At 38.5% G+C, this 27,036-nt stretch overlaps 7 protein-coding genes and 1 pseudogene across 11 annotated transcripts; 2 read left to right on the top strand and 6 right to left on the bottom strand.

The window, feature by feature from the left end:
• Positions 1–942: 942 nt before the first annotated feature.
• On the top strand, positions 943–3,137 carry LOC121751023 (non-specific lipid transfer protein GPI-anchored 11-like). 2 transcript variants are annotated; one of them, XM_042145720.1, is made up of 3 exons: positions 943–1,475; positions 2,755–2,805; positions 2,895–3,137. In XM_042145720.1, the coding sequence occupies exons 1-3, from the start codon at positions 1,109–1,111 to the stop codon at positions 3,038–3,040; spliced, it is 564 nt and encodes a 187-aa protein (XP_042001654.1). In that variant the 5' UTR covers positions 943–1,108; the 3' UTR covers positions 3,041–3,137. The 2 variants fall into 2 exon arrangements, with proteins under 2 accessions (XP_042001654.1, XP_042001655.1); XM_042145721.1 differs by having other exon boundaries at positions 957–1,475; positions 2,898–3,137.
• Positions 3,126–4,695, bottom strand: LOC121751022 (GDSL esterase/lipase At1g71250-like). 2 transcript variants are annotated; one of them, XM_042145719.1, is made up of 3 exons: positions 4,363–4,695; positions 3,523–4,134; positions 3,126–3,447 (listed from the first exon to the last, which is right to left on the bottom strand). In XM_042145719.1, the coding sequence occupies exons 1-3, from the start codon at positions 4,556–4,558 to the stop codon at positions 3,236–3,238; spliced, it is 1,020 nt and encodes a 339-aa protein (XP_042001653.1). In that variant the 5' UTR covers positions 4,559–4,695; the 3' UTR covers positions 3,126–3,235. The 2 variants fall into 2 exon arrangements, with proteins under 2 accessions (XP_042001653.1, XP_042001652.1); XM_042145718.1 differs by having other exon boundaries at positions 4,324–4,695.
• Positions 4,696–4,771: 76 nt separating this feature from the next.
• Positions 4,772–6,420, bottom strand: LOC121751021 (omega-hydroxypalmitate O-feruloyl transferase). Its single transcript, XM_042145717.1, has one exon. It carries the CDS (start codon positions 6,237–6,239, stop codon positions 4,884–4,886), a length of 1,356 nt encoding a protein of 451 aa, XP_042001651.1. The 5' UTR covers positions 6,240–6,420; the 3' UTR covers positions 4,772–4,883.
• A 166-nt stretch (positions 6,421–6,586) lies between these two features.
• On the bottom strand, positions 6,587–8,941 carry LOC121751020 (F-box/WD-40 repeat-containing protein At5g21040-like). 2 transcript variants are annotated; one of them, XM_042145714.1, is made up of 2 exons: positions 8,749–8,941; positions 6,587–8,549 (listed from the first exon to the last, which is right to left on the bottom strand). In XM_042145714.1, the coding sequence occupies exon 2, from the start codon at positions 8,375–8,377 to the stop codon at positions 6,722–6,724; it is 1,656 nt and encodes a 551-aa protein (XP_042001648.1). In that variant the 5' UTR covers positions 8,378–8,549; positions 8,749–8,941; the 3' UTR covers positions 6,587–6,721. The 2 variants fall into 2 exon arrangements, with proteins under 2 accessions (XP_042001648.1, XP_042001650.1); XM_042145716.1 differs by having other exon boundaries at positions 6,587–8,594.
• Positions 8,942–10,392: 1,451 nt separating this feature from the next.
• Positions 10,393–13,089, bottom strand: LOC121751307 (pentatricopeptide repeat-containing protein At2g22410, mitochondrial-like). Its single transcript, XM_042146028.1, has 2 exons — positions 10,738–13,089; positions 10,393–10,633 (listed from the first exon to the last, which is right to left on the bottom strand). Exon 1 carries the CDS (start codon positions 12,902–12,904, stop codon positions 10,862–10,864), a length of 2,043 nt encoding a protein of 680 aa, XP_042001962.1. The 5' UTR covers positions 12,905–13,089; the 3' UTR covers positions 10,393–10,633; positions 10,738–10,861.
• A 1,771-nt stretch (positions 13,090–14,860) lies between these two features.
• On the bottom strand, positions 14,861–18,093 carry LOC121752451 (BTB/POZ and MATH domain-containing protein 4-like). The gene is made up of 4 exons (XM_042147532.1): positions 17,557–18,093; positions 15,842–16,184; positions 15,386–15,659; positions 14,861–15,237 (listed from the first exon to the last, which is right to left on the bottom strand). Exons 1-4 carry the CDS (start codon positions 17,949–17,951, stop codon positions 15,050–15,052), a joined length of 1,200 nt encoding a protein of 399 aa, XP_042003466.1. The 5' UTR covers positions 17,952–18,093; the 3' UTR covers positions 14,861–15,049.
• Positions 18,094–18,311: 218 nt separating this feature from the next.
• Positions 18,312–20,502, bottom strand: LOC121752450 (G2/mitotic-specific cyclin S13-7-like). Of its 2 annotated transcripts, none has more exons than XM_042147531.1 (8): positions 20,370–20,502; positions 20,023–20,158; positions 19,889–19,943; positions 19,613–19,804; positions 19,408–19,533; positions 18,919–19,329; positions 18,650–18,831; positions 18,312–18,547 (listed from the first exon to the last, which is right to left on the bottom strand). In XM_042147531.1, exons 1-8 carry the CDS (start codon positions 20,404–20,406, stop codon positions 18,430–18,432), a joined length of 1,257 nt encoding a protein of 418 aa, XP_042003465.1. In that variant the 5' UTR covers positions 20,407–20,502; the 3' UTR covers positions 18,312–18,429. The 2 variants fall into 2 exon arrangements, with proteins under 2 accessions (XP_042003465.1, XP_042003464.1); XM_042147530.1 differs by having other exon boundaries at positions 20,023–20,161.
• A 1,295-nt stretch (positions 20,503–21,797) lies between these two features.
• LOC121752742 lies at positions 21,798–23,425 on the top strand (annotated as a pseudogene).
• The last annotated feature ends 3,611 nt before the right edge of the window (positions 23,426–27,036 follow it).

A 27,036-nucleotide genomic window follows, 5' to 3' on the forward strand; every position in this document is an offset into this window, starting at 1 on the left:
CAACCCATTTTATTAGAGTGATCCATCCATAAATTCCCATCTAATTCCAAAAACCTAATTTTGCATCATGCTTTTTGTTCAAACTTGTGGACTAGAATATTGTGTGGTATTGTCACATGCGACAACATTTTTACTTTGCATACGTCGAATTAAAAATGTGATGTTGTTAATATAAAGCAAATTGAGAAAGTTATTCCAAAGCCTTTCCCCTTATGTCTACCTTCCAACTGCTTCAATATTTAATTTCCTTACGTTTTTATTTATCTATACAAAAATCACAATGTGATTTGTCAATTCTATTTAATGCGGAAGATTAAATTGCTTTTCAATTTTGCCAACTTAATTCATTCATTCATCTTTCAGAAATTGGTACTTAAAACAACAAACTTTGGCCTAAATTTGATGTTTTTTAGGACCTTTAAAAGTAATTTAAAATATCATCATTTTAACCTTTTGCGTGTTATTTCCCAACCCCGAATAAGATATTTGCTGCGAAAACTCATTCTATATCCGCAATGTGAAACGTTTGCGTCCTTTTATACTAGTACCACTTTAAAAGTTTGTGGCAAGAAGGAAAAAAAAGTACGTCCACGTTGATTTAGTTGTACCAAGTAGAATAAAAAAAGTCATATATGCCAGTCAGATATGACGATTAACCCACTAAGGGAAATAACACACGAAATGTTCAGTTTATGATATTTATACCATTTTTAAATTAATAGAAAATATTGGTATTAATTCGTAATTATGGTGAGACAATTTTGAAAATATTCATTCACTAGAAAAATATATATATATCAAAATTGAAGAGCATTATTATTACTACGTCTTAGACATGTGGATGACAAATATTGTGTTTATGTATAGTGTAAATCAAAACAACCGATAAAAGTTTATTTAAAAATAAGAGATAAATGTAGCAGAGTTTGAAATGTGAAAGAAATAAATTTGGCGGTTGGGCCCATTCCAATTTCTTCATCTTTTTACACACACAATTTCAATTTTCCCCAATTGCTAGGTGTTGTGTTATTTGCGCCTATATATTAACAAACCGAAGCAAGCTCAGCACAAATCCACCCTATTTCGACCTAATTTCACCACCACAGCCATGTCCTCCTCCACCATTGCATATTCACTCATGATCGCCGTCATTATCTCGGCGACGGCGACCGCGCAGTCACCCGTGCCGGCGCCGACATCGCCGGAGGCGCCCGTGCCGGCGCCGACGCTGGATTGCTTCCCGTATTTACTAAACCTGTCGGATTGCCTGACATTTGTGGAGGAGGGGAGTAATCTGACCCAACCCGCCGGCGGGTGCTGCCCGGAGCTGGGGAACTTGGTGGATACGCAGCCAATCTGCTTGTGCCAGCTGTTGGGGGACCCCTCGAAGGTTGGGATCGCCGTCGATCTCAACAGAGCTCTTAAGCTGCCTTCTCTCTGCAATGTCACTACCCCTCCGGTTAGCTTGTGTGCAGGTATTTGCAATTCCTTCTTAATTCTCTACGCTTTTTTTAATGCACGCTAATTTGGATAAATTGTGGTTTTAACTTTTAACTATAGAAAACCACTAATTTTGAAATATCTAATGGTAACGATTATTTCATTAGCAAGATTGACAACACTACTTTTTTAAGAATTAAATAATATTAATTCAAAACATCTAGTGTGATTTTGGGGGCCACTTGAGATGTAGTAATGATTTGTTTAATCAAACATGATTTATGGGCCGATCCAATTATTGTGTTTCCCCAAATTTGAATAAAATCTTAGTGTGATAATAAAATAAAATAAGCATTAGAAGGTGCAATAATATTCATAGTAATAAATATTTAAAATCTACCGAAGGACCAACTATATATCTTTGCTCATTAATGATAATTATTGCCCATCCAACTACTTGTCACTCTCAAATTATTAATATAGGTAGTCCCTTTGTTTTTACTATCCATTCAATTCTCACGACACTATAAATATTGTTTTTACTATCCATTCAATTCTCACGACATTATTTAGTAAATAAAGTCATAAAAAATAGTCTTATTTGTAGATAGCACGAGTTTTAATGACAAATAAGTAAAAAGAAGAGAAAAAATAGGTAAAATATGAGAGAAAAACTTTCTGTTTTTTGAAATAGAACTATTTTTTGTGGACATTTCAAAATCATAAAACAAAACTATTTTTCATGAACGGGGAGAGTAGTAAGTTTCTTGATAATAGAGGTCTGAATTACACAAAACTTAATCACATAGTGTGTAAGTTGTGGGTGGTAAATTTGTTGTTCAATGTTGTTTGTCATTAACATAAATGAATACTTATAAACCAATATAGTATAAGATCTAGGACTACTTGTTCGGTTGTCAAGATAAAATAATATCCAAGATATAATCTAAGATTGAGTGGTGAGATTATTTTAGTCATAGGGGTTAGCTATGACTAATTATCTCATGATTATCCATCTAAGATTGAGTTAAGAGATTGAATCTCATGAACCAAACACACTACAAATTTAATCCCGGATACAATCTTGCAAACCGAACACCGCCTAAGTGTTGATAAATAAATAAGAGTAATTAGCTAGTAGTAGTAACATATGGCACTAGGTAGGTCTTTCCTTTCCGAGATTATTTAGACCTTAATTAATCCTTCACATGACATTCTGTTACAAGGTTGAGTGATGTTGTAAACTAGGCTAGGCTTTTATTATAGGAATAGCAGTATAACTTTATGAATTTGACTAATTTATTGAGCATGCAGCCATAGGTATTCCAGTATCAGCTCTCACACCAACTGAAGCCCCTTCACCAGGTATATATCTTATTTTCCTTGTCACACACTAAAAAGGTTTTTATTCTAATTTTTTGTCCCAACCTGTGTTTGATGAATTTCTGTATCAGCAGCATTCACACCAACTGAAGGCCCCTCCTCAGGTGGAGAAGAAACAACATCACCATCATCTGATGCTGGAAGCACAACCAATTTAGTGTCCATCCACCATTTCCTCATTGGATTTGTTTTTTCCATATATTTCTTCTCATTCTAAGCTCTGTGTAATTCACATTTCCATGCAGATTCATATCTTCATTTATATATGGACTATGTATTGTTGTTGTAGCTAATTGAATTCATTACACGCTTAATTATTGTGTCATTAACACTTATTTTGCTTTTTGTACTACATTTATTTAACCACAATTCAATGCTTCTTTTATTCCCCATTCTTGACTCTTTATACAACTCAGAAGAGTTGTTTCAAAGAAAAGGGGCGGCAAAGGGAAGGGGAAGACCATGCGGACTGAGCCAAGAGCGAGTTCACGGCCGGGGTGGGGTTTTGCAAGTCCCACCACACGTGAGTCGAAGCTTCTTGGCAGGCCATCTCCGTTGACACGCAGCCACTCACCTTTCCGTCCCTCACCACTCCACAGCACGCATTCCTCACATCCTTTATGCCTGCACCACAAACAAACCTCAATAGTAAATACCACGCCATTTACAACGCCACACAAGAACCAATCACGCTCGCACCGTATTTGTCTGGGTGATCGATGAACTCCATCACGCCCTCATAAACATCGCAGAAGACAACGCGCGCGTCTCCCAGTTGTCGGTCCATGCCGGCTATGTTCCCCTCCAGTCGCCTGTTATAGTACGATACCACTTTGTTGACATCGTCCAAGCATGCTTTCCTCACGCCATTGCCACCAGACTTGAGCAGCAGCGCTTGCGGTGCACACCCCAAGGGCACAACACCAGCACATACTATCTTCCTCACATTAGAGGCGTACAGGCTTCTCACGCCATTTGTCATCTGCTCAACCAAAATGTGGGCAAAGTCGAAGCCACTGTTACCTAACGAGTTGTTGTGGAAGAAATCGGTGAAGTCGTCTTTCCCAAAGGAGAGGTAGAAGATAGAAGAGTTGATGAATGCGTTGGCAGTTGATTCACCAAGCTGGAGCTGCAATAACTGAATAGTCTCGAATGCCTGGCGGAGCTGCTGGTTGAGGGACTGGTAGTTTCGACTACGAGGGGAGAGGATGCTAGCTTCTGCTGACCCGAAGTTTAGACCACCTAAGATCCGATCAATTGAGCCATTTTGACTGTAGAATGGTGTGGTATACGGCAACTTCATCCGCTTCGCTGCATCACAGAATTTAACTTACTAATACATATTTATCCAGATAAATAATTTAGACATGATAGCATTTCTGGACAGAGAGCATATTAAGTTCTTGATAGAAAGAAAGAAAGTTAAAAGCTCATTTGCTTAGAAACTACTGCTCCCTCATTCTTAATCCTACAAAACTTTGAGAGTTGGAGAGAGAGTACCAAGAAGCTGTGGAAGAAGAGTTGTATCAGAGCCATTACAAGGGAATCGCGACAGATTTTTGTGGAAGAGACCGTTGAACGGATTGTTGTCTCCACAATCGACCGATGAATCCCCCAATACAAACATAGCCGGGCCTGGTGGTGTCTCAACACCAGAGAGCCCTATTTTCACAGAAGCAACACAAACAGAGGTCAACACAAATATCAGATAACGAAAACACTTGCCGCTCGCCATTCCTGTGCTGTGTATAGCTTGCTATTTTCAAGTAGCAGCATTTGAGTATCAAAACAACAGCAAAATATGAGTTTTTATGAATTGTGACTTTGCCAACTTATTCCTGTTTGGTTGACTCATAAGTTCTGTGCTTCACAATCTCAACACATTCTACATTTATCTTGTTCTAGGTTCCAAAAAAAAGGGAAAAGCACATAAAAACCCTGATCCAAATGAACACATGCCTTCTTAATATTGCATATATTACAGGCAAATATGTAATGAGCTAGATCATGCTAAACATGCTGGATTCTGCTATACAGTCACGAAACGTGCTAGTCAAAAATCAATTTGATAATAACAATTCTTTGAATCCATGACTAGCACATTCCGGCAAGCATATGCATAGCAACATTGTTCCACTTGGTTCAGCCCCTCCTTCAGGCAAAAACACACACACTTGTGGTGTTGGAGTTAAGTCGATAGGGCCAGCATATATTGGCTTACCCCATCCGAAATCAGCTGCCTCGTATATAGAAAACCGAGTCCATTGAGTTATTGTCAGTTTGCCACCAAATTCTAGCCTCTTAGGCCTATAGAGATCAATGTAGTCGATTGTTGATCTCAGATACTCCTCCGAGACCCCTAACCGAGCCTCGCGGACCAACTTGGATGTGTCAGCTAGGCATCCCTTCACAAGGCTCTCTATGGTGCTCGTAGCACATGCCACACACAAGGCATTACCATAAAAACCTTCTTTCAGAGGAGTATCTCTCATCTTCTCGCGAGCATTGACGGAGAAAGTGAGGCGAAGCTCGCAGTCGGGAGGCTTCACATTCAGTGCTTTTACCCAACATCTCCACACATGAGCTGCTGTTGCATCAAAGGTTGTGCATGAAAACTCTCCTGCTTGTGCTAGTATCTTCAAACGGGCTTGGAATTCGCGGCTCATCCGGTAGCATTTCTGGACAGGCTTGCCTTGCCACAGTGTCTTTGCCAAGGTGGAACCGTCGACAATTCTCTTGAATTCAGTATGTGAGAACTGAATCTTGGGGGGGTAGCGGGGCAGAAATACCTCTCGATCCCAACAAGGCTTCGGATTCACCACCAAAGAGCCAGCTTTCGCTGTTTCAGCCCAGGCACTGAGAAACTGCATTGCTCCGAGGCCATCACAGAGACAATGGCACATTCTCAAACCAAGGCTGAAGCCACCACAGGTGAACTTGGTTACTTGAGCTATCACCAGTGGCATGTCCACAACTTTGTACTGTTCTTCATTGGGAAATCGGTAGATCAAGTTCATCCAGGCAGGATTTGGCACTGATAAATCACCGAGATCTGCAAAGGGGACGTCCGAATGGGCCTCAACAAGCAGAGCACCTTGATTGGGGCCAAAGAAAATCTCCAGCTTCCCATTCTTCGTCTCTCTTAGCCTGCCTGTGAAAGGATAGTAAGGCACTAGAACTTTCGTCAGCGCGTCCCTGAGTATCTGAACAACAGGTTCATCGCCCTGTGGCTGGTAGAAGTAGACCGTCGGAGTGAAGAGGCGCACTCCAATCATGTCATCAAGATTGGAGAGGTAAAGAGTAGTATCCTGGTGTGCTGTAGCAAGGTCAAAATCCGACAATACATGGCATATTCCATCAATGGTTACTGGGATTTCTAGTCTAGGAAAATCAAGTTCTTCAACCCAACACGCCATGGCACCAGAATTTACAGAGAGACTTAAGTTTATACAAGATCGATCTAGCACCAAATCAGCTTCAGATAATCATAGATGTCAGCTATCCATTTGGTAGGAAGTTGTTGGCAAAACAGATTGAATCATTCTGCCTTAGTAGGTGAAGATCAGTTCTAGTTCAGATACAAAAATCACACATATAGTATGACTCTGTTAGTTATTCTACGAAATAACTAGTAATTATGCAATCTTTAACACACTGAAATTAACATTAGAAAGTTTCCAAAAGAAAAGAGTCCGAACAAAAGGGAAACAATAGAAAATAGAAATATGCATAGACATAAAGGTGTATATAGTTGCAAGAGGCATAATGGAAAGAGAATTTATAAAGGCTAAACATTCAGTAAACAACTTGAAACTACAAAGCTACTAATTGAACTATTCCTTAGTACATACCTAGCCAATCAGAACTAAGATGATAAGGAAATAATAATAGTCAGAAACTACACTTTCACCTTCCCACCTACTCTACGCCTGTTATGCCACCCATTCTTATCACTATTCATCTGGTTTTTCTTTGCAGCTGCTGAACACTGCTCGCCTGGATTCCCTTTACCACTACTCATCTCAATTTGGAGCTTACGGCGCCTCATTCGATTCTCAAGCTTCATACCTCTCAAACTCTGGATTCTTTGTTCAATCTCAAGAGCTTGAGAAAAATTCCAGATCCTGATAACACCATCTTCACCACCACAAGCAATTCGATCAGAACCAATACCCACAGAGAACAAATTGCATCCAAACCCATGTAGCATTCTCTGTGGGGGTTCCACATTCTTTTGGTCCGCATTGCTACCCTTAAAAATCTTTCCAGTAGGTGAAATTTTGCTGGTCTTCAGCAACTTTCTCACATCAATAAGCGATATCTTCCCATCACTGGAAGCTGAAACTAACCAAGGGAACTCAAATGCAAGAGAATAAACAGATCCAGTGTGAGGAATCCAAGTTGCAATCCTTCGCGTATTGCACTTAACATTTCTAGTGACCTCAAACATGTGTATGGAGCCATCCTCCCCTCCAGTAAACAGAAGCTTCCCTGAGTGGCTTCGTGCCAAGGCATATGCGTTACCAGCATGGGCACTGTAAATGATGGAAAGCAGGGATCCAGAAGCAGTGTCCCAAATGTAAGCACTTGAACCTGCAGTGCTCCCAATTGTAGTATCATGAGGAACGAGGCTCCAAACCCAGTCATTGTGCACCAAGATATTCAAACATTTCAGAGAAGAACGATCCCAAACACGCACAGTCATGTCCCAGGAACCACTGTACATTTTCCCGAATTCCAAAGCAAGACAAGTTATAGGACCATCATGTCCCCAGATTCGGAACTCCATATTCTGATTGTGCGGTGCCCTAAGGTCAAACAAGTGAGGGTTCCCATCCTCAACCTTCCAACCATGTATAAAACCATCAGTACCCCCAGCAACCAAAAGTTTTGTATCAGCTGCAACAGCTCGAATGGTGCAACCAAGAGGTCGAGACGACGTTATAGACAAACCTTCTTCAAGATCCCACATTCTCACCACCTGATCATATCCCGATGTGAAGACCAGCTTTTTGGAAGCTAGCACAAAGACGGTCCTCACAGCTTCTTTGTGGCCATACAGAGTATCAATGCTGTAACGTCCCATAAATGTCTTGCTCCGGAATTCTCTCTCCACAAACAATTTCTTCCATGAGTTCTCATCCGAACCTCCTGGCCCCAAATTGGCAGCGGTTGCCGGATGCCCCCACCTCTCATAGTAGAAGTCCTTCCACAAACAGTGATCAGATGCAAGCCTATACAAATATGTATTGACGCAAGACACAATACCAAGTCCCTTTGGATCTAGGTAATTAAAAATTTCAGATATCAATGCTGGAGGTAGATCAGAAAAGGACCAATGCTGGTTGGGCAAAGCTTCAGAGAAACTTAACCCGATTTCAGAATTTGATTTCGATATACACAGCTGTTTCCCAATCCCCAAAGATTCAGTTTTTCCGTTCTTCACAAAAACAATTTGATTGGAAAGGAGTTCTAACTTCCCAAGTTCATCCACGCATTTTTTTGAGCAGTTCTTTAAGCCGATTTCCGTATCTTGTCGGCATTCAAATGCCATAAAACTATTTGCCTGAATATTTTTCAGATGCTTGTACCCAAAATCTGACCTTGATAATTTGACTTTCCGAATTATCACAAAAATCTCAAATATCACAAAAATGATAAATGGAAAAACAGGGAAGCACCAAAAACCTTGCGAAAGCCCAACTCAATCACACCCGCAAACAGACCTGGAAAAAAAATCTAATCACTCAAGCTCTAAATCGATTTGGAGTCTGCAGAAACAGAATAAGAACGAATCGGAAATTTGATTGCGATAGAAATTGGCTTTCCAAAAGGAATCGGTTCTAAAAACTTCAAACAAAAGAAGAATATCAAATCAGATTTGAAAAACAAAAAAGGGTGTGACTAAGATTGGACGGTAAATACCTCGAATATGACGAAGGCGACGACTTTTCACGCTTCGCAAAAACACAAACTGAATAAAAAAATAGTGGATTCGAAAAATGAGAAGTAAATTGGTGAGTTTGTTAAAGCAATTTGCGGAGAAGCTGAGGGAGAAAACTGGGATAATCTATGCCCTAGGAATTTGGAAGCGGTGTGGCGTTCATTTTTCATAATTCTACAATATTAGCCGCCCCTTTATTGTTACAATAATTGCATTTACTCCCTTCTACTTCTCATTATTACATACTCCCCAACACCAATTTACTTTTTTCGTTCATCCGTAATTAATTGACACACTTGCTTTTTAATAATACTATTTTTTATGATTTCTTCGTCTTATGTTATTCACACTTTTCTGTTTCGGCCCTTCCGAACTAGTTGCACTATTTCTATTTTAAGTACTTCATTCGTCCATGAAGTTTGTTACTTATTACCGTTTTCGTCTGTCTATAAAAATTTGTCATTTTTAACTTTTACCATTTTTGGTAGTAGACTCCACATTCCACTAATTCATTTTCAATCACATTTTATTATAAAACTAATATTTCATCCGTCCCACAAGAATATGCATTCTTTCCTTTTTAGTTCGTCCCACAAGAATATGCATTTTCTATTTTTGGAAAGGTTTTTCTCTCTATTGAGGTGTGACTCATTCTCCATTAACAATACTTTAAATACTTTTTTTCTCTACATCTCTCTTACTTTACCAATTTTATATTAAAACTCGTGTTAAACCCAAAATGCATATTCTTTGGGGACGGAAGGAGTATATAAAAGTATGACTCACCATTAACTTTTTCAACTCACTTTCTATAACATTTCTTTAAATCGTGTCACGTCAAATGGTGATAAATTATTAGGGACGGAGTGGGTAAGAATTAGAGTATCTTATTAATTTAATAAAGTTAATTAAGGTTTTCTTTAATAGACGTTCCCTTATTACATTAAAATACTAATCTCATTATACTAATTACTTAATTCCTAATTTACTGTCTCAAATAAAATAATATGGGACGGATGTAGTATATAAAAATAGGATTTAAATTTCATTAATTTTTTCTATCCAATTTTTTTATTATATTTCTTAAAATTAATATCAAGTTAAATAATGCCAATTAATAATGTTCGGAGGAAGTAACGAATTTATGGTGCTTGGCTAGCTTGGATTGACAGTAGCTCAGTACTCTGTTACTAAAACGAATTAATTAGTTTAGTTTTTATTATTTATATGTCACTCAATTGTTTTTATATTTAAAAACTGATTAACAGCCAATCGAAGTAGCAATGCATTGAAATAGAATAAGAGGTAGGAAATGTTTTGGAACACATGACTCCCATTCCTTGAAGATAATATACCAAAATTACTTTTAAGTTGTCTATTTGTAAATTTGTCGATATCATGACTTGGTTTATTTGCTGTAGACTAATATGTACTCCCCCGTCTCACTAAAAATGACCCACTTTTTTAGTTTATGACACATTACTAAAAATAGAAACACATTTATCTCTACTTAATTCCCTCTCTTTTACTTTTACTCTTACTCTCTCCACTTAACCCACAAAATAAAGTTGCATAAAGTCCCGTGCCGCCCAAGAAAGGGAAATGAAAAAATTGTAGCAGGTTCATAAGTTGAAAAGGCATTATACACTTTGAAAGCATCATCAACCATTTGTAACACTAACACCACATCTCATTTTATATGGGAAAACCTCATTTCAGGTTCTCACTCAATAGCTTTCAGTTATCTACTTATGCTACAGAAGATGTAAATTACAACCATCAGCAGTAGTGAGCAATTATGGAATGTGAAGAGCAAGAGGCTATCATCCCATCTCCAGCTTAATAAGCTAATCTCTATAGGGTTACCTGTCAATCAAAATGCTATTTGAAGCATTCAGAAGAATTCATTTGAGAGAAACCATGGGATTCTTTTTCCACATGTCTCCCAAAGATAAAACTATGAAACTAACCTTTTAAACTTTTGATTCCTGGTTTGGTACTTTGATATCTTGTCTATCCCTATCTACTTTAAACACGGTTCGGCTCCCAGATGCGTTAGCTGCCAATATCCGATCCAAACATAATCTCGCCCTGTCAGTGAGGCAGCGCGGCCATGCATTCTACAAGCCTCATTTGTTTAGTTAACCGAGCCAAGCATTCGTTTATCTTGTCAGATTGAGAATGTGACTTGTCTCTAACTATGAACTCGTACAGATTTCCATTAACCTCGATGGAGCTGCAACCGGGGGTCTTGTCCACTCCTCTTTCCCTCATAATCTTTCTCACCTCCTCGGCCTCACGCCACATGTTTCTCTCAACGTACATGCTTGCAAGCAACACGTAAATCCCACTATCATAAGGATCCAACTGGAGAAGTTGCATTGCAGCTCTCTCCCCCAACTCGATGTTTTTGTGCTTTTGACAAGCGAAAAACATGGCTCCCCAAACCACAGCATCTGCTTCCATAGGCATGCCTTCGAGAAGTTGCATAGCTTCCTTAAGAAGACCAGCCCTGCCAAGAAGGTCGACCATGCACGAGTAGTGCTTAACTTTGGGGGGGATGTTGAACTTGGAGTTCATGAGTGAAAATATCTTCCGTCCCTCTGCCACCAAACCTCCGTGACAGCAAGCTGCTAAAACCCCAAGAAAAGTTACTTCATCCGGCACTAGGCCAGCACAAATCATCTCGTGAAAGAAGGACAACGCATCTTGTGCATCGCCATGAAGTGCTAAGCCGCCAATTATAGCTGTATAAGTTAGAGCATTTCTTCCCGGAACCTCACGGAAAACCTGTAGTGCCTTTGTGATATTACCGCACTTGGCATACATGTCTACCAGAGCTGTCCCAAGAACGACATTCAAGTAGAGATTATGCTTTTCAATGTAACGGTGAATCCAAATTCCAACATCGAGTGCTCCTAGCTGTGCGCAAGCAGATAAGCAGCTAACCATGGTCACCTCATCCGGTTTCACTTTCATCTCTTGCATCTCATTAAACAATGCCAATGCTTCTTTGCAATGCTGGGCTTGGACATAAGCACTCAGCATTGCATTCCATGGGAAAACATCCTTCTCCGGCATTTCATCAAAGAGCCTACGTGCAACGTCTAAATAGCCATGTTTTGCATACGCCACCATCATGGTAGTCCAAGTCACCATCGTCTTCTCCTCCATCCTCTCAAACAGTTCCTTCGCTTTCTCAAGATCCCCACACTTGACATACATATCCAGAAGTGCATTAGCAAGCCGGACGCCCACATTCAACCCTCGTTCTCTTATATCTCGGTGAAACTTACGCCCAAGCTCCAAATCCTCCAACTGAGCACATGCCATAACAACCCCAATCATGGTGATCTCGTCCGGATCAACACTCCTCTCCATCTCCATTCCACTGTATACCCTCAAAGCCTCCTCCCCTCTCCCACTCTTCACATACCCATTGATCAACGAATTCCAAGAAACCAAGTCCCTCACACAACTATCCTCAAACACTTGGTGGGCAGCTTCCAACTCCCCACAAGCAGCCAAAAAATGGATCAAAGCATTACGCACATATATATCTCCATCATAATCCAGCTTGGCAACATGGCCGAGAATCCCATGCCCCAAACGAGAAAGCAAGAATTTAGCACAAACTTTGAACAATAAAGGAAAGGTATAGTTATCGGGCCTCAAACTAACCCCACCGAAACTCGAGAAAACCAACATTTTCTTGTACAAAATCAAAGCTTCAAACGGAGACTGGCTCTCACCAGTCGCCCTAATCACGACATTCCACGAAAAAGCATTTGGATTGGGCATCGAAAACAGTAACCTTTTGGAATAATCAAGATCACACGTTTGAGAAAGTGCACAAAAAGTCACCAAGCGGCTGTAAGCCAGGGCGTCGAGAGCGAGGCCAGTGACGATCATTTGAGACTGGACTTGCTTGAGCTGGAAAATGGATTTGCATTTGGTCTCTAGAATAGAAAGAGTGGGATTAGAGAGTACAAATTTGTGGGTTGTGTTCCAGTTAGTAGCAGTGGTTTTTTGGGGGGGTTTGTTTCTTTGGGGTAGGAGAGATAGTGTGTGAAGAGGGGAGAGGGAGAATTTGAGGGTACACCATTGTTGGCGGCTATGGATGAAGCGGAGCAACATTACACATACATACCCCAAAATTCTCCTTTTTCTGCCATATCAAAATAGGTTTATTATAATTGTGGTATTCATGCCTAAATCATCATCATAAGTAATGGCAGAAATTAGGTGAATCATGAAAACCAAATAATCAGACAACAATATAAAAGAAAGAGGGAGAGAGATGAGACTGGGTGTCGATTTGGGGAATTGGGATTGAGAGAGAGTCCGAGAGAGGAGAGAGGCGCGGTTTAAAAATCGCCTAGCGCTAGGCGGTCTTCGGGCGCTGGGCGATCCGCTCGGCGCCATTGCAGCGTCGGGATCGCCCAGCGGTTTTTTTTTTTTTTTTTTTAAATTCTCCCGACACTATATATACGCGATTTGCACTTCATTTTCATTCGCACCACTTGCATTAACGAGTACTCTCTCTATCTAAATTTCTATACAAGAAAAACACCGAGAAATGGATCTAAACAACGAGCCGAGTTCAGGGACGAGTGGTTCTCAAACTCCCCCAATTAATGTTGGAGGCGGATGGAATCAGATGCCCGGGTACTACAACATGTACCCGTGGCAGCAGATGCTACCCGGGATGCAGACCAGCAGATGCTACGACGGAATCGAGGGAGCCACCGAGTGATTTTTTTTAAGTAATGTACTTTTTTTAATGTAATTTTTATTATTAATGTACTTTTTTAAAATTTTAGTACTTTTTTTAATATATTGTACTTTTTAATTTTTTGTATTTTTTTTAAAGTGAAATAGTATTATTAATGTTTCCCGTATATGTCTCGTAAATTAAATTCCGTATATGGTGTTATTTAGTGATGTGGCTATTGATGTGGCTGGGCTATTTATGATATGGCTGGGCTATGGCTAGGCTATTTCTGATGTGCCAGGAGGATTTTTAGTATTGATGACGTGGCAGGAGGAGTTTGTGGCTGGGCTATTGTTGGGCTATTGCAAAACTGTGGATACCCTTAGAGATTGTATCTCTGATTTGGCAATTGAAATTTTTTGTTGAGATTGCTTTACTGGAAATTGTTGACAGATTGGGGAAGGAGAGTGAGGTAATCGATGGTTAAGTGTTGGGCCTAAAATAATTGGGCTAACATTTTTCTGAGTGGGCCAATTAATTAAATATTAGAAAATATTATTTTTAGTTTTAGTTTAGTGTAAATCATTGAATTTATCATAAATAATTGCAGATGCTACAAGCAACTTATTACTAGTGTGCATCCGAATATAAGTGTTTGATCGGATTTGTGACATTAGCAACAAGAAAAAGTTTGTCCCCCATAATACTGAAATTGTGTTTGTTAGTATTGTATAAAAATCGTGTGAAAATGTTTGAAGATCTTAGCTTCTATTTTTTGTTTTCTATGGGTGATTTGCTTACCAAATTGCTATCGGAACTTCTTAATATAATCAATCAAAATTGAGCCATATAATCTAAATCGAAACAAAATAGTATTCGGTTTAATCGTGAAGGTAAAATTATGTACTACTCCCTCCGTCCCGTGCTACTCGCACGTTTGCTTTTCGGCACGGGGATTAAGGAATAAGTGTATAACAAAGTCAACAATTGCGGCTGTAGGTGATAATTTTTACTATAAATGGAAAGAGTGCAAATAACTTGGGATGCCCAGAAAGGAAATAAATGCAAGTAACATGGGACGGAGGGAGTATTAATTAATAGTAATGAGGAACGATATGCTACGTACCTTGTGTAGCATCATGCTCGTTTAAGGCACGTTTTAGTATCGTTTGTTATGTTTTACCTCAACCAACCAAAATTCACAATTGAGATGGCAACTGACATGTTTTAATTACTGATATAGTACTAGTAGTTTCTATATTACCACCAAAATATAAAAAAATACTCACTATTACAATTTTATTAATACAGATAATCAAACCTAAATTACAGAATTTTCTGAAAACTATAACCAAAATTATATACTTATAAAACTAAAATAATTCACGTTCTAAAAGTATTGATGGAATTAGAATCGGCGCATCGAAATATGCTGTCAAAACAAACCCAATGTCTGGATGGATATAAATACAACAGATTACAGACAACATAACGACAAACTAAAATCCATTGAAATTTCAAATTTACATGGTATTCCATTACACACAACAACAACAAGCATTTCGTAATCAAGTCCTTTGCCTTACTCTCCTGCCGCTGGTATCACCACCATCGGAGAGCTGGCCCCATACACTTCTCGACTTGCCACCACCGCTGCTACATTCTTCATCGCAGCCAGCCACCGTTTTCAAGAGTTCAGACTGCAGAGCCGCGCAGTTCTCCTTAAGGTACTCAAAACCATCAGAACGCATAACAGCTGCAGTACAATCATAAGAGAGTCAGTCATGTCTCAGTTCAAAAGAAAGTAAAGTAGGGGTTTTAAATTGTTTTATCCTCCTTTTTATGGTACAGGGTTTCACACATTATGTTGAGCTCCTTCTTTCTAAAGGCAAAATGTTGTCTACCTGCTAGGTTCTCAGCTGCAAATTTAAGGCAAATTGGTTTCAGTTCTGCAGCATGATAACGGTCTGCCAAAGACAGAATACGTGCAACAGAATTTACGGATATGTCCTTGCAAAGATAAGATTCACACATCCGCTTTAGTCTTCCTAAATCATAACGATCAGCAGCAGCTAACAACTTTGCAATTAAAGTATCAGTTATCAAAGGAGAAGAAGAACTAGATGCTATCATCTCATCTTCATCCAAGGCATCTCTATATACAAAGTGCAGCATTGCCTGTCAGACAAAAAGGGCAAAAGGAACTTCAGCATGCTATTTGAAACATTGAAACAATTATCTCATCAGCCTAAAAAAGATACTCCACTGTTTAGTAAATAGATATAAGGATGACATTCTTTTCGGCAAATAGATTAACGATTCATGTACTAAAAGCAACTGGAAAACATAAACATACTAACCTTAAAAACTTTAGATTCCATGTCTGACACTGTAATATCTTTCCCATCGCTATCAAGTTCAAAAAATTCAGAACAAAAAACTGGAGAACGGGCCGCCAATACCAATTTGTGGGCATGGAATTGTTCCCCAGACACATTAAAAGTTACATCAGAACCTTCCATATTTTCCAGAAGCGTACCAAAATCTGATCCAATGTCAGAATCTGGAACATGAATATGATGTAAACTTGAACAGTCGATGGCAGAAACCACAACCCCAACAGTACAGTTAATCTTCAGGCAGTCATCTTTGAGATAATCTGAAGATTCCAGCATGGCTCTTCTAAAAAAGCGCTTGTAACCCCTGTATTTAATTTATTTATTTTTTAGTGATGAAATGTGTTGAAAACAATGTTTGTACAGCTCACTTCTTAAATAATGTACAAAAAAAACTTGTTTTATGATACAACCGGCAGTGATTCTATAATTGTCTCCGGTGAATATTTGATGACAAATTTACTCAATTTACCTCACTCATCATTAGAAATCGGTGGCCTGAACATATTTGAATACACGAAAGCAGAAGGCATGAAACCAGATGGTTCAACAAAAATGCATGCTAATTCTTTTCTTATCAATTACTTGAGTTTAATCTTTTATATTGTCATTGCTTTGCATCTCCCAGCACCTCTGTCCCTTCCTCTCAATGTTCAAATGCCTATAACTAGCCAATAGGATATTTGCATTGGGATGGCTATTGGCTATTGCAGAGTGATACCACATTCAAATATCATGTGAGATTCATAGCACACTCATTTTCAACCCATTAAACACCAAAACTAAGAAACGTAATTACATCCCCAAAATAAATCCAAGTGCCAAAATATGTATCAAAATTCATTAGGAAATGCTAAGTCATTCTATGTAACCTTCAAAACCAAGGTATGAAGGTATTCTTCGTACAAGATAAAATCACCTAATGACAACATGAACATACATCCAAATCAAAACACAAGGAAATTAAGTGTCAATTATAAAATAGCCAAAAGAAAATAGTATCAATTATAATGAGGCAAGAAGCACCGAAAGAAAATTATAATACGAAAAGGATCACAAACAATCAGTAGAGATACATTGAAAGCATATAATGGATAACACTAAAACTAATATCATCAAAAAAATTCACAAATACAAGGAGTTGAAGGTGGACTCTTTAAATTAGAGTGCTATAAAAGAAGAAATACTAAATATGTAGCAGTTCTGAAACCATAGCATGATTGCTGAGGAAAATTCAAATAAATTGCTCAAATGCACATTTGATAGAATATCTAACTGGTGATGCGATTAATCATATACAATACACATTAAGGTTATTTGACGAATGTTATGAGAATTTGTATTGTTTGATCTTGAATAGAAAGCTGAAGAATGCAAGTATTTTGTTCATATAACCAGGCACTACTAATCCTAATTCATAAATAATGCAGTACAATTCAACTTTAAGTAAATCACAACACAGAAAAACAGCTTGAGGTGCAAATACACTCAAAATTTTATAAGGCAGACGCGATTCAAAATTATCTAGAAAATGTTATTCAACATAAGACAATCAGTCACTAGCAGCGTCTCGGATTGGGTCTAATCAAAGTGATCAACAGTCAGCAATAGCAACACTCAGTAGCAGCAAATGTAAAGAATCAGAAAACACGGTCGTAGCGAAATGAAGAGGAATTTACCACATACTGCCGCGGTATTTAAGTGTGTAAGGCCCACTTTCAAGCGACCTATAGAAATGGCTATGCACTTTATGTTTCCCTTTCCCGCTCTGATCAACAAGAGTAAGCTCGAACAGCGCCCGCACATCCGTGCCCTCGCTCGCCAGCGCGATGAAAACCGAGACGTAAGTGGGATTGTCCTCGGGATTTTTACCGTCGGGGTAAAAGTAAATCGCCCATTTATAGCCTCCAACGGTGAAATCATGGCTGGCGATATGCTTGCCGACGCCCATTCCTTTCGCCATGGAGTAGCCCTGGATCAGAAAGCGGTGCGACCCGTTTATCGTCTCGGTGACGGAGCGTGAGCTGGTCGGCGAAATGAGGAGGTTCTGCGCTGGGTCCGGCGATTCCGACATTGTAGGATGCGCTGAGTGATTGCGCTTGCTCTGGCGATTGAGGTGAAAGGATGAAGCTGGTGGGAGAGAGAGTTGGGTGATTAGGGTTTTTTGGAATTTGGAATTGAGATTTGGGCGAATTTGCTTCGGCTGGAGAGAGAAGATGATTTCTTCTGTAATTTTTAATCCGAAATACAAAGTTTGAAGTTACGATTCTACCCCTACCTATTTCACTCTTTGAAATTTGATTGTTTTGGTGTAGTAATCAGTTTTAGTTTGGTTTAATTTGAAAGACTAAAACTTCAAAGTAATCCATCTCTTCAATAAATCTAATTCAATAGTGCTTTTTTACAACAAGTAAATCACAGCTGAAGAGAAGAATGAATCAAACTAATGAGTTTATATACGTAATTAGAAGATCACAACACAATTAATTTTGTCAGAATAAATTGGTTAACACAACTCAAAACCAAACAACTACTTAATGCTGAAGAATCAATCAAATTGTGGGCGGAGGAAACATAGCAACCGCAGCATTAGAGTACTTTCTCCACACCGCTTTCAGCTTGCTCTCAGCCATACCACTCTGCAATCCAACCAACACCTTCCCACACTCCCTATTACAATCACACAACACAAACACAAACACAAACACAAACACAAATTATTAAGTTATTTCAATTCTTAATAATCACAAAAAACACAACAAACATACATACATGAGCTGATCTTGAGAGTATCCCGTGTGGTGCCTAAGCGTCTCACTCCACACGGGGCTCCTCCCGAGAGTGCAACGAGCAACGTACACCGCAGAAGCAGCAAGCACCGAGGGGCTGTACCGTGTCATGACCGAGTAGCTTGTCAAACCAAGCTCACCAAAGAAAAAGCTCATGTTTTCCATCTGCACTCAACAAACAAAACACATACTTCATCATCATCATCATCAACACTAAAACCACCAAAATGATCCATTCAAATCAGTCCTCACCTCCTTATCAGATGGAATAGAGGCCTTGATATATCGAATCAGAAACACGTAAGGGGTCGGTACAGTAAGGTACCACTCCAGCTGCCCGAGAATCTCCTTCTCCATCACCAGCACTTGCTCCCTCGCATAAGCATTGTCGGATATAGCCATCAGGTCACTCACCTCCGGTGCCCATATCTCCTCGTATTTGCAGGCAATCAGCATCGAGCTTATCCCAACGAGCTGCAGCTCCCTCCTCGGGACTGCCTTGAGGGAGAGGAACCGATCCATCACGTTCACTGTGAGGTACAGGCTCTCAGGGGTCAGTTCAAACTTCTTGTGCACTTCAATCAGCCAGTCCACCAGAATGCCTCTCATTTTCGAGTTGATCTCTCGTTGTGATTCCATGTAGTCATGAACTCGACCATCGCCCTAACAATCAAACATATAAATAAATTTGATTCTTGAAAATGCCAAAAACACACAAGAGTTTCTTGTATGTATACATACTTCAGTGAGCTTGTAGTAATTGTACATGTCCTCAACATACTCAGCAGCTGTCAATTCATTCTCCGAGTCCCCTGCATCGATGTCCACGACCTTATCCTTAGGCTTCTTTGTAACCCCACAGACAGCCTGCACCAATCCATTAATCCATCAAATTACTGTAATTCTTGAATTGAGTTGAATTCAAGAATGTATATATGTGTGTTACCTTGCTTCTAGCAGATAGGATGGAAGTGAAAGCCTTAGTAGCCTTCTTCTCTTTTCTTCCACTTTTGCAACTCTCTCCTTTATCAGAACTGATTACAACCACAGCCTCCTCCTTGGGTTTCAGAGCTTCCTTCTTTGCAGCAACAACATCATCTTTCCCCACCAAATCTTTTCCACTTTCCACCAGCGGCCTCTGCAATCAAATTCCATGTTAATGCCCTAATCTATTTAAATGGATAATCATTGAATAACTGGTACATGCCCTCGAATTTCCCACCTTGCAGATGTTTTTCTCTGCTTGTGCATTTGCCAGCAACTGTGCCCCAAAACTCCTGAGAATCACACAACAATCAGTACCAAGAACACCCTACATTATTGTGTGTGTGTGTGTGAGAGAGAGAGAGGAGGAACCTGGTTACAGGGCGAGTGATTTGATTTTGGGGCTTACGCTCAACAACAGCAGCTTGTTTAGTTGCCAAATTTCCAATATCTCTTAAAACACGCCTATTTCTGCCCTCAGCCTGCACAATCTTCTGCTTTCCACCACCTACTGATTAACCAAACCTCAATACTCAAGAAATTTAAAGAAAGCCATCTCCAAATAAAAACCGAATCTTTAAACTTATGACAACAATCAAGAAAGGGCTTATCATGATATAGCTGAAGAGCACCATGTCAAGAACTCACGAGAATTTCCATATTCAGTCAAATATCATCAAATAATAAGAAACAAATATAGTCTGTGTTAGTTGATTTACCCCTCGGTTGCTCCGGAATAACAACCCTAGAAGCCATCTCTGCTACACAAATCGATGACAAAATTCACCCTCAAACTTGGGATTACTTCGATTCACAGTTTCTCGCTCAAGATTTCTTCTTTCTTTATCTACTTTCGGTGAAGAAAGAGAGAGTTAAGCGCGGACAGAGTGATTGTTATATATACAAGAGGAGAGCAGCGTATTGCCAAATAACGGTCATATTCTCCAGCTTGAATAGGAGCCGTCGGATTGTGAGTAGCGGACGGTTGAGATTTGGTTTATGGCTGCAGATTGAGAATATTGACTAGCCGTTGGCTGGGCAAAGGGAGCCTTAATTGCATTAATACTTAGCAATTTAGTGCCCAAGTAATGATAAGTTATAAAATTACCTTTTCCAATTTCAAATATTCTAATGTATAGATTGATAAAATATAATGACGATTTATTATTGTATAAATTTCAGAAACTTTTAATATTTTCTGGTATTTCCCTTAAAAAAAATTAACTTACACAGGCTTTCAATTTGTTTGATTTTCACCTATAAATATTGGAGGAGAAATTGAAAGTGACATGGCAAATAAAAACTATTTGTGTGAAACAAGAATAAATATTGAAGGGTCACTTCTCATATTATCAATTGATTTTAGGATGGAACCGATAAATTTTTATCATTACATAGCGACTGTGGCTTGGGATGATTGGGCAGCGACATATCTCTTCTCGCATCTTAACTTCTTAGATACTTTTACATATCTCTTCTCGCATCTTAACTTCTTAGATACTTTTTCAACACATGCTCGCTTGCTCATTAGAATTTACTTTTATTAGCTTTGTTATAATGTGGTTTATAGCTTCTATTTTTGAATATAAGATTCCAATCGCTGTTAATTTTTATGGTGATTTTTTTGCCTCCTTGTGAGCATCGCTCTGGTTGGTCAGAGTTTGGACTTTGGAGCTTGACGTTCATGTGTTTCTATGTCGGAAAGATCAAATACAAATTCTTTTGAATTTGTGATTTAGTTTGTTATTCTTTAAAATTGATCAATTTACTCATAACTTTTTATAGATTTAAGTTAATTGGTTTAGTGAAATACATGCCGTAACTAGTAGTATATATTTTTAGTCTTATTTTATCTTATACAATTATCATACAATCTACGTAATTCATGGAGAATCCTCAATTGCACTTGCATCAATTATATCCTGCTAAATTAAAAATTGAATCCTTTGCTCATAAACATTTCGAGTCGATTCCATTTTATGTTGAGTATCCTATCGGAATTCTTAAAATATTTTATTACTTCTTCCACTCTTATATATCTCGACAGACTAGATTCAATCTTATATAAACCGATTCAATCTAGAATAACCTCAATAAATATAATTAATCAAATTCCCAAATTCAGTAACATTTCTATTTTTTCCCCAATGAAGACTCATCTCCTCGCCGCCATCGTCACAATATCGCTGCCGGCGGCAGTCCTCGCCGACTGCACGTGCGAGGCGGAGGAAGAACACCGCGACAAAGCCCTAGCTCTCCGCTACAAGCTGGCGGCTCTCGCCTCGATTCTGGTGGTGAGCGCCGCCGGCGTGTGCCTCCCCCGGCGAAGCGGTTTCCGGCGCTGAGCCCTAAAAGCAACCTTTTCTTCGCTGTGAAGGCGTTCGCTGCCGGCGTGATCCCCTCCACGGGCTTCATCCATGTGCTGCCCAACGCCTTCGAGAGCCTGACGTCCCCGTGCGTCCCCGGCCACCCGTGGGGGGATTTTCCTTTTACCGGCTTTATCGCGATGGTGGCCTCGATCGGGACGCTCATGGTCGATACTTACGCGACCGTATTATAGGCATCGGGCTAAAGCCAAGGCCGCCGATGGAGGCGGTAACAAGGAGATGTTGGCCGCAGTGCATGACCACGACACACATGGTCATGCGCACCGCGGCGGGCTGGTGTCGTCAGACTCAGATTCTGACGACTCCGAGCTTCTTCGCCACCGTCTCATCTCTCAGGTCACTTTTTTTTCTATATAGTTCAATTTTACCATGATTAAACATACTAAATTTCTCAATATCAATATCTAGTGTTTTAGTTTCTTTTTACATTGACTATCTACACTAGTCTTATTAGGAGTTACTCTCCTTCGTCCTTGATTAAATGTCTCATATTTGACTAGCATAGATTTTAAGAAATTGTTTGACTTTATGTAGTAAAGTGAATTAAAAGGTTAGTAGAATGTGGGAACTACTTTTATATATTGGTTTTATGATAAAATGTGAGTGGAATGAGTTAGTGGAATGTATGGTCCACTTAACAAATATAGTAACATTCCACTTAACAAATATAGTAAAAATAAAATGAGACATTTATTGGCGGCATAACAAAAAAGGAAAAATGAGTCCTTATTTTGTATTTAATTTGCATGATATTAATTAATTGTTGATTGTTAGAGTTGATAATTCATTGCTAATTAGGTATTTTGTTTTTCTTTTAGGTGTTGGAATTGGGATTTAATTATTGGAATTGCACTAGGTGCTTCCCAAAGTCCATCAACGATAAAGCCTTTGATTGCTACACTAACTTTTCATCAATTTTTCGAAGGCATTGGTCTTGGAGGATGCATAAGTGAGGTACATAATTATTATTTCCAAACATGTTTGAAACACATATTTATCCAACCTTTTGTTGTTATTTGTAGGCAAAGTTCAATGTACGGTCCGTAGTAACAATGGCAGTTTTCTTCTCCCTCACAACGCCCGTAGGTATTGGAATAGCCAACATTTATAGCGAGACGAGCTCGATGGCCCTCATCGTTGAAGGTGTCTTCAATTCGGCATCGGCTGGCATACTAATATATATGGCATTGGTCGATCTTCATGAGCCCTAGGCTCCAAAACAATGGAAAGCTTCAACTAGTAATTGATATGCGTATACGTAGTAGCTTTTTTCTAATAACCATCATATTATTTGTCCACCATTATTCACCCACAATAATTAACATTAATTTGAGTCATCATTGTCAAAATTTTGGCTATACCATTATAAACCAGGGGCATGGGGTTAGCCATTTGAAATGTATCTATCTATAGCATAAATGGTTTGGAATGCTGCTTATGCTTATGTTGACAGAGAACCGCGTCCGACTCCTACTTCGCGCGTCTTGCCTCATTTATTTATTGATTTCTGTTGTCTATTTTGATTATTTGTATTTCTCACACTTTATTTGTGTTTTCTTTGGATCTTTAAACCTAAATGAAATCATTTATATAGGAATTAAATCATTTAATTAATTAAAATGAATTTAGTTTGTTTATATTTTTTTCTTACATTAGTAGTGTATCGTGTAGATAAAATACAATAAATAAAAAATTAAACAACTAATTTTAGAAACTGCCACTAAGTAGTGTATCGTGTAAACAATAATATAGCAGAAATTGTTCCATTAATTAATCCTAAACTATAAATGTTTACCCTCATATATCTTCTAATTAACTAATAAGTAATAATTACTTTGAATCTTTTCCTTATTATAGAGTACTATATTGTTATTTCACAGGCCACAAGACACAAGATATTGTATAAATTATTATTCATCTTATATATTATAGTGTAAATAAAATAAATTTAATTGAATCAAACAGAAAAAAGAACACTAAAAAGAAGAAGAAGAAAAAGAAAAATGAATAAAACACCAAATTTTAGAAACTATCGTGTATATAAAATATAAGAATATAGCGGAAATTGCTCCACTAATTAATCCTACACTACAAATATTTACACGTACATATCTTCTAACTAAGGCAAGATATTTAGTAGTAATAATTAAATCTTTTCCTTAATATACAGTCAAGGATAATTGTATTTATATATAGAGGTACCTAAAAGCCAAACTATACAGCTATTTTCCAAGTCGCTTCTTTTCAAATTCCTAATGACGAATTATCGAACCAAATACCTCCTTGTCCTCCTCATCTTCCACTCCATTTTCTTCGGGTTTGGGATTTGACAGTCTCGAGCTTGCCACCCTATGGACAGAGAGGCACTCCTCGATTTCAAGAGAAGAATCACTTCTGATCCCTCGAAATTGCTTGGCTCTTGGATTCCTAGCAAAGATTGTTGCACATCATGGAATGGAATCAAGTGCAACCCTTTAACAGGCTGAGTCATCAATTTCGATCGTTGCGGGCTCTCTGCCGTCGACAAGCCCATAAACACCACAATGTCTGGAACATTGTCCCCGTTTCTTGGGAATCTCTCTTCCCTTCAATCTTTCATACTGTCCGATCTGAAGAACTTAACGGGCCCCATCCCGTCAGAACTAGGCAAGCTTACTAACTTGCGCGAAATGTACATCTAATCAAACAGTCTCGAAGGATCAATCCCGAGCACAATTGAGAGGGCGGCTTTCGGGCCCGATCCCACGCCCCAACTCGCCTACTTGAGCGACCTCTTATTTCTAAACCTTTCTGGCAACTCCCTCACGGGGAAGATTCCGGAGGGAATCTTGAATCATGAAGGTCTCATTGAGTTTAATGTTTCGTGGAATCGGTTGAGTGGGGAGATTCCGCCGCATAAATTCGATTTTCCGGCTTTGGGGTGCGCCACTTGCTCCGTGTAACAACTAATTGTGTGTTGTTTTGAAAAGAGAATAATAAGTAATTGATTATCATCTTATTGCTCCAATCACATTTATTCTTACTTAGTAGCGGCGGCGTTGATCTGTTGTTAATCCGCTGCTTTTACCAGCGATATTATGACAATTAGCAACAAAATTTTCGGCTAGTAAATGGAATTTTTTTGTAGTGCACATTTCTTCATCGATTATAGTAAATATAATGAAACTTGAAAACGAAAATTATAAAAATAGTTATGCTTAAATTATGGGCATGAAGTTAATTATTTAAAAATTTGACAGTTGCATTGGAAAATGTTTAAAATTTTCAAATTTGCGGTTGCTCTAATTGTGAGATTTGTAACTGAAATCAAAATTAAGCATTCTATTAACAATAATTATGATTCATAATGTTTTGCTGGAAGATCAATGCTCTATATTTGACGAGAGTTAGGGGGTCTAAAATCAATGCTCTTTTGGATAAAAAAATTTCGTAATTTCAATTTTGGACATTTTTGGCCGTTACTTTTAGTAGTTTATTTCTTTACATCTTCAATTTGTGCCTATAAAAGGCAAGGAGTTGTAGGTGGATATCACATGACAAAACTCATAGCATTTCTATGTTCTCTTTCATTTGTCCTCTAGCATTTTAACTTGAACATTGGTGCCTACAAGTTGGAGGTGCGATAAGAAGAAAGTTGATTCATCGCCTAAAAGCTTTTAGATGAAAAATATTTAGTCGCCCGCCGCCACACTCCAGCTTCAACGCTCCTCCGCCATGAAATTAAGACGGAGTTTTTGTTGATGCCTAAAATTAAGGGCTTCGGAATTCGGAGCGGCACGCTGCGTCGGTTAACAATGCCAATGTGTTATTACATGGAGACGTTGCAGCGCGACTTCAACAAGCTGGCCAAGCCCAAGCAGACGTCGGCATGAAGATTAGGATGGAAGAAACTCAGCAAGCTCACGAAGATGACAGACGCCAATGGAAATGGATCCCAGTTGCCAACTACTAGAAGATGGAGATACTCCATTTCTTGAATTGATTTGATCTTTGTTGCTGTTGTTTCTACATGTGATTTCTGTTTAGACTGTTTAGAGATGCAATATTGACATGATTTTCATTGTTACTAAAAAAAAATTTGGGTTAAGAGGGAAGTGGTTAAATTAACAATTCACCTACTTCAGTAGATCAAAAACTGTCACACAGTAGTCCTCCTATATGAGTTGGAGTATATGAGTTTTCATCATATTCATGTATATATATCTTGCATTTAAATTATATAGATATTTTATGTTGATAATAGAAATTAATTATCCTTCCTTAGTTATTTTTTTTACTTATATAATGAAAACTTTTGAATTTTAGAGCATGAGAAAAAAAGTACAAATATGTTAGTTATTAAAAAGTAATTATTTTACAAAAAAAGTGATTTTTACCTTGAATTCTAATTCAATTTCAATTTCAATTTCAATTCCAACTCCTTTGTTTTGAGTTACCAAACGAGGATTTAGAATTATTTAATTTCAATTCCGGTATCAGTATTAGAATTTGGAATTTGGCCTTGAAAGCGACAACAATTATTGGATATAAGAGCATCCACATCCGTGCTCTTGCCAACGAGCACAGATGTGGGCCCGCACCCACTTTTACTCCCTGCTCTTACGCACGAGCACAACACCCACATCCGTGCTCTTCCGCAAGGACAAGCGCAAGGGTCCCACCATTCTATTATTCAATTTAAATAAAAACATTTCCACAATATTAAAATGCATTAAAAATAACCGAAATAATATTACAAATTATAAAAAATTAAAAATAACATAATTAAAATCCTAAAAATTAAATTTTTCATAATTAAAATCTTAAAAATTAAAAATTACATAATTTAAATACTAAAAATTTAAAATTACATAATTAAATTCATAAAATTAAAAAAATCACTACTCATGGCCGAATTTCACTCAAATGTGTTTGATTAGGCCTTCTTGTAGCTCAACGTGGGTTCGGATATCGCGCATTGTGTGTCTTGTTTCGATCCTCTCACCCACCGTCGTATGCA

The sequence above is a fragment of the Salvia splendens genome, chromosome 10 (assembly GCF_004379255.2).
Source record: "Salvia splendens isolate huo1 chromosome 10, SspV2, whole genome shotgun sequence".
Lineage (NCBI taxonomy): Eukaryota > Viridiplantae > Streptophyta > Magnoliopsida > Lamiales > Lamiaceae > Salvia > Salvia splendens.